General features: G+C 41.6%; 3 protein-coding genes across 3 annotated transcripts; all 3 read right to left on the bottom strand.

Annotated features, from left to right (window-relative positions):
* Positions 1 to 624: 624 nt before the first annotated feature.
* copb2 (COPI coat complex subunit beta 2) lies at positions 625 to 7,564 on the bottom strand. The gene is made up of 22 exons (XM_086043783.1): positions 7,395 to 7,564; positions 6,875 to 7,012; positions 6,696 to 6,782; positions 6,282 to 6,408; positions 6,042 to 6,190; positions 5,703 to 5,849; positions 5,450 to 5,549; positions 5,219 to 5,361; positions 4,699 to 4,898; positions 4,512 to 4,622; positions 4,289 to 4,377; positions 4,069 to 4,175; positions 3,835 to 3,978; positions 3,044 to 3,174; positions 2,703 to 2,910; positions 2,472 to 2,582; positions 2,008 to 2,222; positions 1,778 to 1,916; positions 1,543 to 1,680; positions 1,379 to 1,456; positions 1,151 to 1,291; positions 625 to 1,048 (listed from the first exon to the last, which is right to left on the bottom strand). The coding sequence occupies exons 1-22, from the start codon at positions 7,395 to 7,397 to the stop codon at positions 953 to 955; spliced, it is 2,802 nt and encodes a 933-aa protein (XP_085899909.1). The 5' UTR covers positions 7,398 to 7,564; the 3' UTR covers positions 625 to 952.
* Positions 7,565 to 8,156: 592 nt separating this feature from the next.
* Positions 8,157 to 9,620, bottom strand: rbp2b (retinol binding protein 2b, cellular). The gene is made up of 4 exons (XM_086043786.1): positions 9,477 to 9,620; positions 9,194 to 9,372; positions 8,337 to 8,438; positions 8,157 to 8,229 (listed from the first exon to the last, which is right to left on the bottom strand). Exons 1-4 carry the CDS (start codon positions 9,547 to 9,549, stop codon positions 8,176 to 8,178), a joined length of 408 nt encoding a protein of 135 aa, XP_085899912.1. The 5' UTR covers positions 9,550 to 9,620; the 3' UTR covers positions 8,157 to 8,175.
* Positions 9,621 to 10,501: 881 nt separating this feature from the next.
* On the bottom strand, positions 10,502 to 14,910 carry rbp1.1 (retinol binding protein 1, cellular, tandem duplicate 1). The gene is made up of 4 exons (XM_086043787.1): positions 14,743 to 14,910; positions 14,336 to 14,514; positions 13,175 to 13,276; positions 10,502 to 11,034 (listed from the first exon to the last, which is right to left on the bottom strand). Exons 1-4 carry the CDS (start codon positions 14,813 to 14,815, stop codon positions 10,984 to 10,986), a joined length of 405 nt encoding a protein of 134 aa, XP_085899913.1. The 5' UTR covers positions 14,816 to 14,910; the 3' UTR covers positions 10,502 to 10,983.
* Positions 14,911 to 16,632: the final 1,722 nt, after the last annotated feature.

Genomic DNA, 16,632 nt, shown 5'->3' with positions numbered 1-16,632 from the left:
GTTTAGATAAGGTATGTTGTCAACCTCATAATTTTGGCAGTTTCATATTCACTGTGTAAAATTCATACATCAACAAGCACATTTTGCTGTACTGTATTTAAAAAATAATTCATCTGCATGATGTAAACTCTTCTTTGAACTCCAAAGCTATTCGGACCAGAAGACTGAAGATTGACCTTGAGTCCCCGCTCCCTAATTTTCTAGTTTTTATTTGTTTGGTAGACTGTACATCCTTGTATTCTGTATTGTTTGTGTATACAGATATTGCAGGTCCTACAAAAAAAACAACAAAAAAAACCATTTTTTTGGGCTCGCTTGCTATATATACTTTACAACTACAAAACCAAACAAATACGATTGTAAATATGTTAAATATCAATAAAACAAGCATATAATGTGATTTGCTTATATTACTGTTACAAATAAAAATGAAACTAATCTATAACAATCATCTAATTAACACAATTTAATCTGAGGACTGCCATACAGTATCCCTTGAGGCATTTCCCCACCAACATTTTTGCAATGAAATAAATAGACTGTACTGTAAAACATGTTGTTCCTTCACTAGCTTCCCACCCACAAATGCATCCCACGACTATATGGAATGGATTCAAAGCTGAATATGTACAGCAACCGTAGTTTATTGGACTGAATGCGCAATGATTTTCATCATAGACGAAGCAAAAATAAACATAAGATATAGGTCAATGTAATCAAGTGAAATGATCTCCAACAGTCAATAAATGGTGTACAAAATGGAGTCTGAAATACCAGTAGACATGATGTCTACTATTCCTCTGAGGATAAAACATTTCTGAGATCACGCTCATCTATTTCAATCTGTAGGTGGACAATACAACATTTTTAAGTACAAAAGGGAGCAGGGCTGTTTGGTCTCTGTTTTTAAATAAGCTCTGAGGTGGTCGACAGCACAATTGGTGGAAGATCTCTAGTCCTCTAGAAAGTCATCATCCAAATTAACATCACTGGTGTCGATGTCATCCACCTCCAAATTATCGAGGTCGATTTCCAGCTCTTCCAGAACCTGTGCACATAGACATCATTTTTTGATCAGCTCTTTTTTGAGAGAACCAAATGCCAGTCCCACCCAAGGGGGAAAAAAACAGCAGGAGCATGAAATTTCTACCTTATCGTTTTCCGACTGGGAGAACTCAGGGATTTCCTCCTGAGTCTGTGGAGGGACAGTTTGAGGCTCTAAATGTGTGACTTCAGACTCCGCCGCAACTGCAGGGACTGACACTAAAGGAGACTCTTCACATTCTTCTGTCTGCAGAGTAAGAAATTATATTTATTAACCCAGTTTGGCACTCCCGAGCGAAAGGTGTCCTCGAGTGGTTGGATAACGCCTACAAACCTCAATAGCGGAAAGCTGGAACACCCCTTTGGGCTGGTATCCTTGAGCCTCCTCCAGAATATTCCTGTCTTCGTTTAGCTGAAGGAAAACAAAAGTCAAAAGACGTGAGCACGTTTAAAATGAGTTACTTTGAGCAGCACTTTACTGTATTGTCATCAACTCACAGTGACCAGGGGGTAGTCTGTGGCGGGCCTGGTGGCGCCTGAGCAATTTTCTCTGAGGTAATCCTCAGCTGCAAATGCTTCTTTCAGACCAGGAAACAGGTTTTCATATTCTGTAGGATCTGCTAAGGATTCAGCAGCCTGCACCGCAAAGACGTTGAAATAATTCCACCAGATATGACTTGAGTCATTTGCATGCTGATATTGTTTCAACTGAACGGAAAGCCACCGTGCTCACCTTCTGGTTAACCTTGGCTAAGTTTTCCCTCCACAGTTTGACCACACGGGACACCTGGCTGGGCAGGTACGTACGAGCCAGGAAAGCGGCTTCGGGTAGGCGGTTGGTTCTGATCAGAAGCTCCAAACACTGATCCAATCTGCGAGGACATGATGGCCAAACGACATTTACACCGGCGATCTTGCCCACTACATCAGGACCCTTCAGTCGCGTGTGGTACCGGTACTTACTTCCCCTGCAGGAAGTAGGTCATGAAGGCCACGTTGTTCTTGCCGTCCCTTTCTGCACCCTCGGCCAGCTTGCCCACCATTGGGGCGTTACCCGAGGCGGTGGCGAGGAGGAGTAGGCCGCCGTAATCCTGTGCGTGATGCAGACACTCCTGGGCCAGGCCAAATTGACACTTGCTAATAGCCAGCTCTGCCAACTGCTTCCACTTCTGCTCCGACTATGAGGGGGGGAAAGAAAGATGTGCGCAGGTCAATTCAGAACGTTTGCTAACAATAGGCGCCAGGATACGAAACATTCCAACTAGGGTGATAGAATTTGATGGGGTTTTTTTTTTTGGAAGGCTGCGACAAAATTCACCGTAGTGCCATTAGAGACACGAGGATGTGGAGTTTGCAGGGTGTTCACGGAACAAATCACACATATCTCAAGTCACTGCTATTCTTAAGAGGTAAAGCACTCAAGTTACCTCTGCTTCTACAGCCAGCTGGTAGGCAATCTTCAACTCTCCCAGCTGCAAGGCCAGCTCAAACCTGTGCTCCGGGTCTGTGGACACAGCTAACGCCTGCTGCTTGAAACCCTGGTGAAGCCAGAAAGAAAGAAAACTTTCACGTGGTTATAAGCACGGATGAAGCCATCAATCCGTCTAATAACTTGCAATCGTAATGACAGGCAGAAAATGAAAGCGGTGAGTCTCGACCTGTTTTTCCAGGAAGTGGGCCACTCTTGTCCGTTGCTCTTTAGGAATTGTGGGAAGCACCTTGTCGGCCATCCCAAAGTCCCTCCTCATGACAGCGGTTTGATACTCCAGAACCGAGACCAGGAGGGAGTAGCTGACAATGTTGAGCTCCTTGTCTCCCAGGTACAGACGGTCATCTTTGGGTATGTAACCCAGTAAATACATGGTTCTGCATAGAGAGGGCAAATCTTAGATGATGGAGCAATTCTGTGTTCTAAGATACCATTACTTGACATACAGCTGTCATTTCAGTTTCAGGGTTGCATGAGATAATGAAATGCATGCAACCGTGACTATCTGACCTGTCCAGGTGAGCGATAGTGACGATCTCGCCTCCCACGAAGTAATTGAGTCTGTTCACAGAGCTGGTGTAGATGAAGCAGTCACCAACCCAGAGTCCCGTCTTCACGATCTCCTGGATCTCTCCCTGGACCTGAACCAAGAGAAAATCCAGGAACATACAAACGGAATGTATGAGTGTGTAGCATTATGTGAAACCTGAAACACTTTATTAGAGATGGTTTGGGCAAACATTTTGGTGTTCAAAAACAACGCATCATTTGCTTTTGTTTTGTATGTCACTTTTACAGTAAATGTTAACGTGGGGTAACAAATAAACAGCTCTCTGCTTATTTGAGGAGCTGATTGAGGGAGTGACAATAGCTGGTTTAGGAATACTAAAAAAACATGTTTTAATAAGTCGGGGTGATACATGGGGTGCGATATCATTTAAGAATGGTACATTTTCAAGTTCGATTCGATATGGTGCAGCGTTGGCTTTTGTCATGTTCATTAATATGCAACAACATGTAAAAGTTCTCCAAATCTGAGACTTTAAGTGAATTAAATTCAAAGAAACAACACATCTGTAGCAAGTAATTATCACACTGATAATACGTTTAAGTGCGTTTCAATAAGTTTAAAAGAGTTTTAAGCATGTGCAAGAGGTACAACTTAAAAAATAATAATATGGTCCCTCTATTTTGATGATTTGAACCTATTCCAGGTGTGTCTGGAATGTATCACGCGTGATAAGCAGGGGATCACTCTAGCTTAATAAACAGGTTGACAAAATCAGGAAAAGTGGACAAACCTCAAAAGCATCCTCAATTCCATCCTCCGTCACTCCTTCGTTGTTCTCTTGTGAGGCAGCTACTTTATCGGCCATGTAACGAAGGATGAAGAAAGACTCTTCTGTAGCGATACAAACTAACTCGCCAGAGTCAGACCAGAAGATCTGCACACAGGACAAAACAATTACGCAGTGATGCGAAAAGTAAGACTCAGATGAATGAAACATGCAAAAACGCTCACAAAACAAACGTACGTGTTTGGGTTGGATCTCGATGCGGCGGATCAGCTCCGTGTTCTCCCAATCATAAAACGCCAGACCGTTCACTGACCTCACCCCGAGCAAGAAACCACCGTAAATACCTGCATGGTCCAAAAGAGAACACAGAGGGGTTTTTTTTTGTCTTTTTGCCACTGATTATATTTCAATAACCAGTTGAACCTCAACTTGTGTTTTACGGCAGCATTGTCATTACCTTCAGCTCCAAAGTCGGGCTTGAAGGATTTCTTTTCTTTGAAGTTCTTGAATATTTTGACAACACTGTTGCTTTCTCTAATGGCATATCTGTTCAAATGGGAAGGGGCAAATTAACCACAACGTATGCTTTTGAAAAAGCAAATAAGACGGTGAATAAACTATTGAGCGGTGGCACATTGAGCAGTAAAGCATCCCAGACAAACTTGTAAGCGAGCACTTACTCAGATGAGTCATGTGCCCAAGCGAACTCCTGTGCTGAGCCAAAGCTCTTGTTCCTCAGAGCCATGGCCGTATAAATGATGTATTCTCCATCACCACACACCACAACAAACCTACAAACGAGAGCTCAAAAAATGAGAGCAGGTCACTCAGCGCGAGGCTGAAATTGCTTGTGCGCCTGTAGCGTACCTCCCGTTGGGGTTATGCTGGATGGTTTGAGGGTATATTTCACAGCTGCCCATGTCTTTCACGGCCAGGGGGAGCCTCTCTCCGTCTTTGATTTCAGCGTCGCCCATTGCCTTCAAATTGGCCTGCTGTATTTCACTGTGCTTGGCCCAAATTATTTTCCCACTGGTGTCCATTGACATGGCCGGCTCCTCACGTCCCACCTGTAGAGAAATGAAACAGAAAGCATTTGGATTGACAACGCATGCATGAAAGCGACGTAAACAGACTGCTTCATCACTTATTAAAAAACAGTAACAAAACACATCAGGTGTTTTTGGGGGCGGAACGGATTAAATGGCATTTCAATTAACTCAATGGGGAAACTAGATTTGATACGAGTGCATTTAAACTAGACTCATATGTCAAGGTATCGCTAGTTCATACTAGAAAAAAAAAATTCTACTTGTGGGACAGAAACACATTACTATTAACTATAAACAAATGATTATGATAATCATGACAAATACGGTTGTGTACTCACTTTGATAATGATACTTCCTTCATCATAACCCAACGCTACATTGTTGGAGCCCCTGAGGCCACACACACACCACACTCTCTCCATGCCATAGTTGAGAGTGCTCTCCAGGCGGTACGTGCTCGAGTGCCAAATACGGACCGTACCTTCAGTGAGATGAGTTTATGTTATACATTATCGGTTGCAGAGCGGTACTTAGGAGAGAACAGAACGCAGGGATTTATTCCAGCTCACCATCCTCTGACCCGGTGATTATAATTGGTAGCTCCGGGTGGAAGCTCACACACGAGACGTTTTGGGCATGGCCCTCCAAAGTTTGAACACAGGTCTTGTTCTGGAATAGAGGTGACCAGCCACATATTACGAAAGAAGACGTAACAGAGCAAGGAGTAGACATTATTCATTTAAACAACTGAATTATGTGTGAATTCCGCTTCTTGGTTCCTGGCTAATAGGCCAAAGACAACGACAAAACAAGATGTTGCACCTGGTAGTCCCAGATTTTGACCTGCCGGTCATCAGCGCCAGATATCAGGTACGGCTTGTCTCCTCCACTGTAATAGTCGATGCAATTGACGCCTTTCTCGTGGCCTTCCAATGTGAAGTTGGGAGATGACGAGCCCAGCTGCCAAACCTGAAACAAGACATGAACACAACTAAATGAGCTTTAACGCACTCGGTAATTCTTTAATATTTTTTTTAATGGAACAATATGGCGCATTTCTACACATTTTTGAGACAGCTACCATTATGCATCTCTTGATGAGATCATGGATGTGTACCTAATGTTGTGGTTAGTCAGCATTTAGAAAAAAATTCTTCTTACCTTGATAGTCCTGTCAAGGGAGGCACTGGCAAACTGATTATTGTCCTTCGGGTTGATGACGATCTGCATGACATAGTGCGTGTGACCCTCAAACACCTGGCTGCAGGACCACTTCTTGTCCCAGTCCCACAGCTTGATTAACATATCATCTACACAGAGATGGGAACAGCGTTTGAGAAGTGCACTGCTGGAGAAATACATTTGTACGATTGGTGGTGTGAATTCCACAAACAAGCCTACCGCTGCTGGTGAGGATGTAGGGCTGGGTGGGGTGGACAGCGATGCAACGGATGTAGTCAGAGTGGGCCTCAAACATGTGAACACGCTCCAAGGTGTTGTAGTTGAACACACGGATCTGCATGTCATCCTATCGGGAGAGGAAAAAAAACAAGATAGAATCCGATAATTAAGAATCTGAAAATAATAGATTGACAAAATATTCACTTGCCGCCAACTTTTTATGCTGATGCATACACCGCTAGGTAAACTAGTTCATCGTCGTAACCACAAAATATCATATGGGGGTTACCCCTAAACCACTTAATTCTCCTAGTGTTCCAGATAAATTCTAAATCAAAAGTTTCAATCACTTTCCTATTAGGGTGACTGTGATGTCTTCCGAGGTGAAAGAGAGTGTTACAGTAGGTTACTCACTGCTCCTGTGATGACCCAGTTCTTCCTTGCCACAAATTTGGATGCTCTGACGGGGAGGTCACACACCTCAAACGTCTTCACCAGAGTCTGACAAAAAATATTTCAAATGTTACACTCTCAGTTGAATCAACTGTGTTTGTCTAAAGATCTACAAAGCTTATGTTCACGCCTGGCTTTACCTGTGTTTCGTGGTTCCACACACAGACGCTGCCGTTGTACAGACTGGCCAGCATCCATGGCTCGGTTGGATGAAGGTCCACACTCTTCACACGGTCAGACCTGGCTGTCAACCTCCGCTTAATGTCAAGCCTCAGCGGCTAAAAAATTGGGGACACAAATGTCGTTTCTGTGTAAACACTTGATCACCACTAGAAAGCAATTAACGTTGGCGTACAACTCATGACAGTAATAGTCATTCCACAGATGCATTTAACACGCTGATAATATCCTACAGCTCTTTGGGTTGGTTATATATATTTGTCTTAATCTTCAAATCAAATCATTTGATAACGTTAACGATTAACCAGACAAATTTTGACATCTGACGATCTTCTGTACACCAGCTAACTAGCTAGCTGCTAAACTGCTACCTAGAATGCCTTGTTGGATATTTTTCGCGAACCTCAGGCAAACAAATCGGCACAGCAAAATTATAACTGATGAATTAAAATAAGACATTCTATTTTAAGTCTTACTCACCATTTCTAACAACGGTTTCGTCGACACAAGATCAGATAATAGTGTTCCGAGATCCAAATGTTACGATTTCAGTGAACAGCAATGTACACTGACGTGGAACTTCCGGGAAGAAATTGTCGCGGGAATTGGGAACGAGAACGGCTGATGTGACGTGGCGGATAACGGTTGAGGTTCTAGTGGAGTTAGTTTTAAGAATACGGCAACTACAAAAGGATTTGAGTTAGCATTAAGATACGACAAATTTATGTGATTGATTTAAAACCACACCGTGGCAATAAACAGCAAGCTTGTTCACTATCTGCCAAAACCTCTCTTTTTTGTGAAGTGATTTGAGGTCACTGCCAGTCTGCCACCATACATGTCTGAATACGGAGCGCCTAATGGTGACACATATCGCGGCAGCCAAGAATTAATCTCATTATTTATCATTATGATCATTTAGTAAAGGCAGATCATTCTGTTGTAGTTTTAGTATTGGAACACATTTGATTTTATGAAGAGCCGCTTTAGTGATTTATTACGCAGGGACTGATGCCGCAAATTAATATTTTAGCAGCATAACATCTGTTCATATCGATTTACAAGCCATAATTGTCATCTCAAAAGGTGAAAATTCCTCCGCTTTAGAACACAAAGTAAAACGAATGTGATTTTTTAAAACAATGTATCCGTAATGCAAAGTGAAATATATACAATTTAAATGCATATTTAAGATGGATATCAAGCTTATTTAATGCTGCAGCCAAACAGAACTCAAAAAGATAACACAGACTTTTGTCTTTTATTCTTTTCTCTTGAACACCTGTAGACAAACTGCATCTTGACACGTCAACTCCTGTATGGAGAAGAGAATTATTAGAACAGAATCATTAGAACAATGATGACACGTTAAGAATTACACAATTATAAGACAATAAATCTTACAGATATTTATAAACCCACCAGGTACATTTTGTCCCCTTCAATCCAGTGCTTCCAGCCGCGATTGGCTTTCTCACCTTTCTGGATGCAAACAAGTTTGTCCCCTTCCCAGGTCACCAAACTCTGCAGTCCACATGATCATAATCATGCATCATTTTTTTAATTACAACCACATTAGGGCAACACGTCTGCTCAACTGCCCTGGAATATATAGACTGGCTTGCGGTCCAGTTCAGACTGAGTTAGGCTGCAGCTCATCCTTGAACCCTAATGGGGATAAGCCCTGTTGAGAATGGATAGATAAACAGTATTTTTCTTTGGCCACCTTGGATGTGCATTACCACGGCCTACAGGACTGGAATGGATTCTTTTGAATCATTATCTCTTACTGACTTTAGACATGCAGTCAAAGTGACAAAGGCATGGACTACTGTTTCAAAGTGCAAGAAAATTCCATGTTTCCTGATTAAGGAGTCAAGTGGAAGCAAGTATAGGGGAAAAAAAGAGGAACCGAGAATTAAACCCTGTGGGATCCCCTCATGAGGAGAGCTGAGGAAACAGAGTCGCCCAAGGCTGACACAGAAGGTCCTGTCTGCCTCTGAGTGCGACATGCACCACACCAACGCTTTGCCCCTGATGCCCACCCACTGTTACAGACGGGAGATCAAGACGTCATGGTCCACAGTCTCAGATGCAGCATTTAAGAATCGATCGCAACTGGACTGTTTGGACTTCTTGTTTCAATCTTTTTGGTGCCACACCTGAAGACAGACAGCTTTTGATCAAATTTATACCAGACATACATTATGTCCAACACAGGGGCCTCCATTCTTAGTGCAGGATCTCAGTTCATTTCCACATCTAAGATGTCCACTCACCGTGACGTTTCTGTTGTCGACTCCCTTCGTGTACTCATGAAACTCCACTCCCACAGTGAAGGCCAACTCATAGTTCCTGAAGGTGCTCAGTGTTTTAAAGTCAAACGTGTCTCCCTCTTGGACAACCACTTTGGTCTGAGCCAGACAGGCAGCGATTCTTCGCGTTGCAAAGTCAATATCTATGAGGAAAAGATACGTGGGATATTTTGTTTTGAATGAACATTACACTGAATGACCTCGTGACCAAATGATGCATCAAAATAGACTTTGTTCAACATCTTACCCAGCGCTTTCATATAATCGTCAAATTTGTCATTGCTCTGCAGTATCCATTTCCCACTGAAGTCCACAGGCATGGTGGCAGCTGGTGACACTGTTGTTGTGTTTGGTAGACTTTAATCAGTGAGACTGCTTTGATACAAGTGGGTGATGGAGGGAGGTGGGGGGCAGGTGGACGCAGAACTATTAACTCATTCAATCCCAAAGACATATTGATGCCTTTTCACAGTCCAGCCATTCAATCCCAGGAACGTATTTATATATTTTTTCCAATTTTATCAAACGTTAGGGTAACCGAGGGTCTTGAAAGCTCCGGTACTGGAATACGTCACTTTATAGTTTGTAGGGGATTGTTTTGGAGGGAGAGGTGGAAGTTTGGGGGGCAAGAATCATCTTTGCACGCTCAAAGTGGAGCTTCCTGAGGACACACACACACACAGCGGCAAAGCCAAAGTGGTAGTGCAAACATTGACCATGATTAGAATGTATACAGAAGATTTTGTAACATCAAGGTCTGATAGTAACCTCAAATCTGAAAGTCTGGACAGTTGCCCTAAACACTGTCACATGCACTGGCCTACATTTAGAACCTCAATTGTAGTATTGGTTTCATGAAATTGTATACGTTTATTCCCAACAGTCTATATGAAGTTCGAACATAAAAAAAAATACACCACAATAATAAAATAAAAAATGAAATTATAGATGAATCAAATATTATTTTCTACGTGTAATTCAAATAGATTTCTTTAAATGCAAACTAATGCAGAGAGGAACTTAAAGTCTAAACTGATTACTATTAGATACTGAAATTGTAATGTTGGGATTGTGGCCCGCCTGCAGTGCAGGCACCTGAATGTTCAATGTAAACAAACAACTGCAGTTTTCCAACAGCTGTTGGCAAATAACCTCCCATTTTCGTAATGACTTGTGGAAGGAATGCTTCAAATTTCCTCTCTCAAAATATTAATAGATTTTGTCCTTTAAAGAAATGTGTAACCACTCAACGAAGGACAGATAACAACACAATGTTGGATTTCCTTTTATTGATTGATTCATTTGACTATCAGTGACACAGTCCCAAAGGAATTGGGAGGGAAATAATTTATTTACATGCATTTTAACTGACATTCTTACTAAAGACACTTGCATCCCTCAACTACACTCAACTTGGTTTCATCCAGATCCATCAATGCGGTCCACCCGTCTGATAAGCTATTCTTAGCATCGATGCTGCTATGCATTTAGATAACTTGATTAAAGTATCGCCCGTGCTGAGCCAGTTGGGGATGCTACACGATATGCATGCTACATCACTTTTTCGAGGGGCTTTGACAGAGCAAGGCAATCGTGGATGGAAGATCCAGTCAACGTTTGATTGGTGGCTTAATATCATGGCAGAAAATTATATAAGGGGAGTGGGACTGTGGATGAGTGAATGAATGGACTAATTGGGATGTTGGATGCTATGTCAGCTCGGTGGTAGCGTCTCATTGGGTATCGGAGCCACTTTAGGACTTCTTGAAGACCTGCTTGGAGACGACTCCTCCAGCTCTGAGCTCCTATAAACAAATACAACACAAGTTGAAGAGAGAGCAAAGGTACTGTACATCGAAATTTGATTATTTTCAAAATCGTTTAGACCAAATCTGAAATCTTCTTCCCAAATTGGAATTAAGGGAAATGCCATTCACATAGCTATTGCTATAAGGGTTACAATGCTAAGACAGCGATGCTATTCGTTAGCCTTTCTGCATCGTTTGTTAGCATAATGCTAAACGGACTTATCTAAATTAAACCCATGTGGTTGTTTTAAGTAGACACATTTTAATTTTCTTTGTTTTATGTTTAGTCAGACAATCGACTGGGAGTCTCCTAAAAACATCCGAAAGCCTCCTTTTTGTATTGTTTCGTTTTGTATCGTAGGTTTTTGTTCGCAAGCCAAAGCAAAATACCAGCCGAACAACAGCTTGTATCTCGAAAAACTTGTAAATCGGGCCACTCTTATCTCAAGATACCTCTGTATTTGGAGTGTTCAATGAACACACGTTTTTGAAATGTGGGAAGAGACCACCGAATTGTCACTCACGGTATATATAGATAAAAAAGATAGATTACTTGTAGTAAATAAATGATACTATTTGAGTCAATTAAGTGAAATTGGATAATATTCCGGTGCCATAGGAGGGAGAAAGTGATGACAATTAGAAAGCATTATTTTTAACTTGCCATTGAATTGGTGGACCGATGTGATTATCGTAATGGGGCCCCAAAATTCCTCTGTCTTGCAATGCTGTTTCCTCCCACCAGAGATCACTGCTGCTTTAAAAGCAAATGTCTTTCCAATGACGCCCTGATGGCTGCTACCTGAAAACACCACTTTGGGCCGTCACTGCAATTAAATAACGCATCTGATTACTTTTTGCTTCCACTTTGTAGGCCGCAATAACTCAGAAGCTATTCTCATTATGCTGAGCTCATTACTTCCACTACTATTGACTTCTTTTCACATGGTAATGCTTTCATTACAAACCACAATGGGGCACGAGATACAATTTTCACGTGCTTTTAACAAATTACAACTACAAGTCAAGAAAAGAGCACGTTACTGAGGGGCAGAATGGTCAAAGAGTGCTTCTCGTGTTTGCCTCTCAGTTCTGAGGCGAGATGTTCGAATCACAGTTCCGGCGTCCTCTGGATTATGGCTTCCTCACCCATTTCCAAAACATGGTAGGTTAATTTAACACTAACTTTTCCCTATGTATACATGTGAGCGTGGCCCTAATGTGAATAATTATACACTTTCGAACATGAATGGATAGATGGTAATGTACTTTGCATAAGTGATCTTAGCTTACTCACAGAAACAAAAAAGCCAAGTAAATGATATAATAATGACTGTTCTTTTTATGGGTTTTTACGGTATAAAGGCAAGTCTTGCTAAAGAAGTAAGAAGTTAAAAGTATTTGCCAACCGCCAAAAGAACGAAGAAGAATAAATGGAAGAAGAAATGGAAGAAATAGTCACTGCAACCAATGTGACGTACTGTATTTTGTTAGTTTGCTGTTACCTCTCATGGGCACAAACGAAGTCTCTCTAGCTAGCTCACTAGCATGCGGCATCTGCCACAACAAGTCTTTACTATTTACAGCACAAAAGGCGCAATAACTCACCACACTTTCCTCATTTGGCCACACAGGGTTCTAGTTAAGGTAAGCCATTTCAAACTAAAAAGAAAAACTTTTCCGTCGGTGGAAGCGGAACTTTTTAATCCAACCGGAACTCATTTGCTGCCGTCAACACGGTTAGGTAGGGAACGGGGATTTTGAGTTTGAGTCTGAGCTCTAATTTAAATATATACAACTCGCACCTGAGTTTAAAATGTGCGGGAGGGGTAAAATACAAACATATGAGAAAATGATATGGTCTCGTCTTTGTGTATTGTGGGTGGCTCTGGAACGTATCCCCGTGAAAAATAGGGTTTCACCGTGGCACATCTTCAGTTATTGAGACTGGATTTATAAAAAAGAAACTCTGGTCAACTGTGACATTTTCTGTTTAGCACATCACGAGTGACGTTACTTGGAGTTGCGTGAGAAAATTCATGCGCTGTGCATATGCGCCGAGAGGCATTTAATGATTTGGATTAAATTATCCCAAATGTGCGATTGATATTCATGGCAGCGTCTGACGTGACCTTACCAGATGAAGCTCGTCTCCGTCCACCCAGTGGGTCCAACCTCTTCCTTCAATCTCTCCTTTCTGCACACACACCAGTTTATCTCCTTCCCAGGTGATGGTGGTCTGAGTGTAGAGGTCCAGATGAGAGATTTATTACTTTAGTATATCTGGACACTGCTCAACCCCAACACAATAATCAATAATGAATAGCACCCGTCGTTAACATATACATGTAAACACGCTGCCTGTCAACATTCCGATAAAAATCAACTCATAAAGGATGCATGTGACCTTCACGCTCAGCCTTTAAATAAGCTTATAGCTTATCTGTAATCAGCCTATCAGGAAACAAAAACGCCGTTTCTCTCCCAAGGTATAAAGGATCCCTTTCAGTATTTAATGTCACGATTGGATTACACACAGTACAATGGGATTATTTCTATTAATAAGACTCCCTCATTCATTTATTGCATAATTTGCACATTGTTTGTAGCTGTGTCATATCCTGCCAAGGCCTCCTCTGCTGCCCAAAACACAATCTGAAGTACTAACCCTCATTCACAACTTCAATTGTTCCACAAATTGTATTATCATTTATTCCCAACAGTCTATTCCCTCTTCATTTTCTAGTCTTCGTCTTGGCTGCGCTGCTTCCAGTGTGTACGCGCACGTTAGTTTTTTCTATACAATCAGATTTCAGTCTCTTTATGTTGCTATACAAATCAAATCTACAAAGAGGCTTCAAATCACTGGTAGTGCTGTTTTTTTTTTTATAATTACGACATGACATTGATGGTATCTAGAGGTGAATTAAGTCGGGTTAACGCGCCCCTCAAGGCCCAGGGGCTACAAGCACGAGTTGCCACTGTTGTGCAAGTATGATAACCTTTTACGTATTGTGTACAAGCTCACACTGTCACACAACTGCACCATCCAATGAGATAAGAGCGTAATGCTCAGGGAGGTGTTTCTAATTTAGCCCCCCTATTTGGCTCAATGGCAGGGTCAAAATATTAGAAATAAAAATAAATAAGAATAATAAAATCGTACTACACTAAAATGAAAACTGCAACCACAATGGTAAATGGTATTTGATCAAATGCCCGCTTCTCTTGCTCAAATTTTAAAATCAACATTTTCACATTGGATCGCATTATATTTTGCAGGTTTCTCATTACTCACCATACACTTCCTGTCATCCACCCCGGACAGATCCTCCTCAAACTCTTTGCCCACATAGAAATCCATATTGTAGTTTTTGAAAGTACTGAGGGTTTTGATGATTATGTGATCCCCGTCGTGGACGATGTCCTTGTCCGGCTTGAGCAAAGTGGCAATTTTCCTGATGGCAACATTAACATCTGCAACAAAGTCCCGAGAAGAAAATGCATTGTTATTTTTTGCAGCCAAACCATTCTCCACTTTTTACTTTTCCTACTGAGATGATGTAGATATGTATTGTGTTTTGTTTTTTTTTAACAGCAGAAATGAAAGAATAGAATCTGTCAATCGTGGAAAAACATTCATTAAAAGACGACCGGTTTAGTGACACTGTGATGATCAGGGTGGTTTCTTCCTTACAAACTCACCAAGAGCCTTGAGGTACTCCTCGAAGTTGTCATTGGAAATCATTTTCCAGTATCCGTTCAGATCCACGGGCATTTTGGCAGCTTACTCTCAGTTGTCGAGCAGGTTTGCAGTGGAAGGCCTCTTGTGCTCGAGTGCAAATCCCGCAGTCAGAATCTCCCATTTGAACCCAACTCAAACCCTAATCCGATTACTTGCCAGGTTTTCGTTTTTCTTTTCGCCTCCCATTTTCCAGCTCATGTTAAAATCACGCAACAATCCGAGCCTCGCTACGATTTATCCTTCGTTGGAACCGCACAGGGCCACGTAATATACAATGCACCTGTGTGTGCTTTTTTTCGCAGTGTGCTTACAACGTCTATGAGGGATTAGGATAAATGAACTTCCTTCAGGTCCACATACATAACGCCACGTGTTGGCCCTGAGCCCCGGTTTAATAATGAGTTTCTTTCAGTAAAAACAGAAGAACCAGCAACTCGACGGAATGCACGTCTATTAAAACAGCCTGAATGAGGAGACAAGCGCAGTCACCTGAGCTGAAAAAAAAAACAGGGCAAAGAAATGGGCAGGTCAAGTCTTTGGTTTTGTTAAAAAAAAAAAAAAACACCCCAAAAATTTAATTTGGTAATCTACGTAACATTACGAGTGCACTGCAGCAAAATTCTTGTGAGTGGGAACACACGCTCGTTTAAAAAGAGATGTCAGTGAGTTTTCAGACGTCAAAAGGAAATGCCTCCGATAGTTTAGCAATTGTCAGCAATACTTCTAAGATCGGACAGACACACAGCAACCAAAACATCCACCCAACTATTTTCTATTGTGTTTTTCCTCGTTATTGTCGGATGTGAGCTGGAGGCGATCCTAGCTGACTTTGAGCCACAAGTGGGGTACACCCTTGATTGGTCGCCAAACAATCGCAGGGCACATAAACACAAACGATCATTCACGATTCACAATTTAGTCTTCAATAAAGCTAACATGCATGATTTCACACAGGAAGGCAAGAGCTGAATATCAAACCCTGAATCTCATAACTGTGAGGCAAACGTGCCAACCATCCGCAGGGCTGACCGCAAGTAAAAGAACATTCTTTTTCCTGCGAGTGCCCAAAATAATAACAAAACAAAAAAAAACAGAACTCAGCACGAATATCAAGATGGGGAAAAAAACCCACAATGTTCCCTTGGATATATTGGTGATTCTAAATGGGAATCTTCTTCACTGAATAAATTTTTCCATTCACTGTTTATGTGCTGGGGCCAAAACAAACAAAATGATTGCTTTAACGCCAGTTGGTTGGCAAGGATCTATGTTGAATGTTGAAATGAGTTCAAGAGGTTTAATTAGACAAAATGTGTGTTTCGCCGCCATCTTTTGGCATCCCGATGCCAAGAGATTATGTTGAAGAGCTTCACTGAGACAAAAGTAGTGCTTTGGTGTCTATACTGAAATATGAAGGATTTAAAGGCATCAAGTTCAACACATCTTGGCGTTCAAATGAGGTGAAAGCAATATTTACATTTGTAATGTCAAACAGAACATTTTTCAGGACTGAGCAGTGACGCATAAAGAATCTTCGAATAAGGGTTGGTATGAGGGATAGTTGCGGTGCATTCTGCCAAAAAACGGGAAAGGCCCGCATTTCAAGGGGAAACTGCTTTTGTTCGTCACGAAGTCAGTGACCTTCCTATCAGCCCTCATTTGGGACTTTATCTGAGTCCGTTTGAAAATGATTTAGGTTTTTTTCCTCGTGTATTTCTTCAACTAAGATATGAGCATGCCCCCCTTTTATTACAAAACTGTGATGTGTGCTCAGTAGAAGTTTTCATGAGGACCAAACATATCAAGCTTAGAGGTGGAAACAAATGCAGTCATAACAACAGGCAGAGAAC

This window comes from Filicampus tigris, chromosome 10 (assembly GCF_054856515.1).
Source record: "Filicampus tigris isolate MCC_2025a chromosome 10, RoL_Ftig_1.0, whole genome shotgun sequence".
Taxonomy (NCBI): Eukaryota; Metazoa; Chordata; class Actinopteri; order Syngnathiformes; family Syngnathidae; genus Filicampus; species Filicampus tigris.
This window is presented reverse-complemented; position numbering and strand designations above follow the sequence as displayed.

What these genes read in the sequence shown, in the direction of transcription:
- copb2 (XM_086043783.1), bottom strand. An exon ending in TGGGCACATGACTCATCTGA is followed by an intron (nt 4,378 to 4,511) that starts GTAAGTGCTCGC and finishes CCATTTGAACAG; the next exon opens with ATATGCCATTAGAGAAAGCA. An exon ending in ACTATCGCTCACCTGGACAG is followed by an intron (nt 2,911 to 3,043) that starts GTCAGATAGTCA and finishes CTCTCTATGCAG; the next exon opens with AACCATGTATTTACTGGGTT.
- rbp2b (XM_086043786.1), bottom strand. Translation starts at nt 9,549, where the DNA reads ATGCCTGTGGACTTCAGTGGGAAATGGATACTGCAGAGCAATGACAAA. An exon ending in CGATTATATGAAAGCGCTGG is followed by an intron (nt 9,373 to 9,476) that starts GTAAGATGTTGA and finishes TTTTCCTCATAG; the next exon opens with ATATTGACTTTGCAACGCGA. An exon ending in TCGACAACAGAAACGTCACG is followed by an intron (nt 8,439 to 9,193) that starts GTGAGTGGACAT and finishes TGTGGACTGCAG; the next exon opens with AGTTTGGTGACCTGGGAAGG.
- rbp1.1 (XM_086043787.1), bottom strand. Translation starts at nt 14,815, where the DNA reads ATGCCCGTGGATCTGAACGGATACTGGAAAATGATTTCCAATGACAAC. An exon ending in GGAGTACCTCAAGGCTCTTG is followed by an intron (nt 14,515 to 14,742) that starts GTGAGTTTGTAA and finishes ACTTTGTTGCAG; the next exon opens with ATGTTAATGTTGCCATCAGG. An exon ending in TGGATGACAGGAAGTGTATG is followed by an intron (nt 13,277 to 14,335) that starts GTGAGTAATGAG and finishes CTCTACACTCAG; the next exon opens with ACCACCATCACCTGGGAAGG.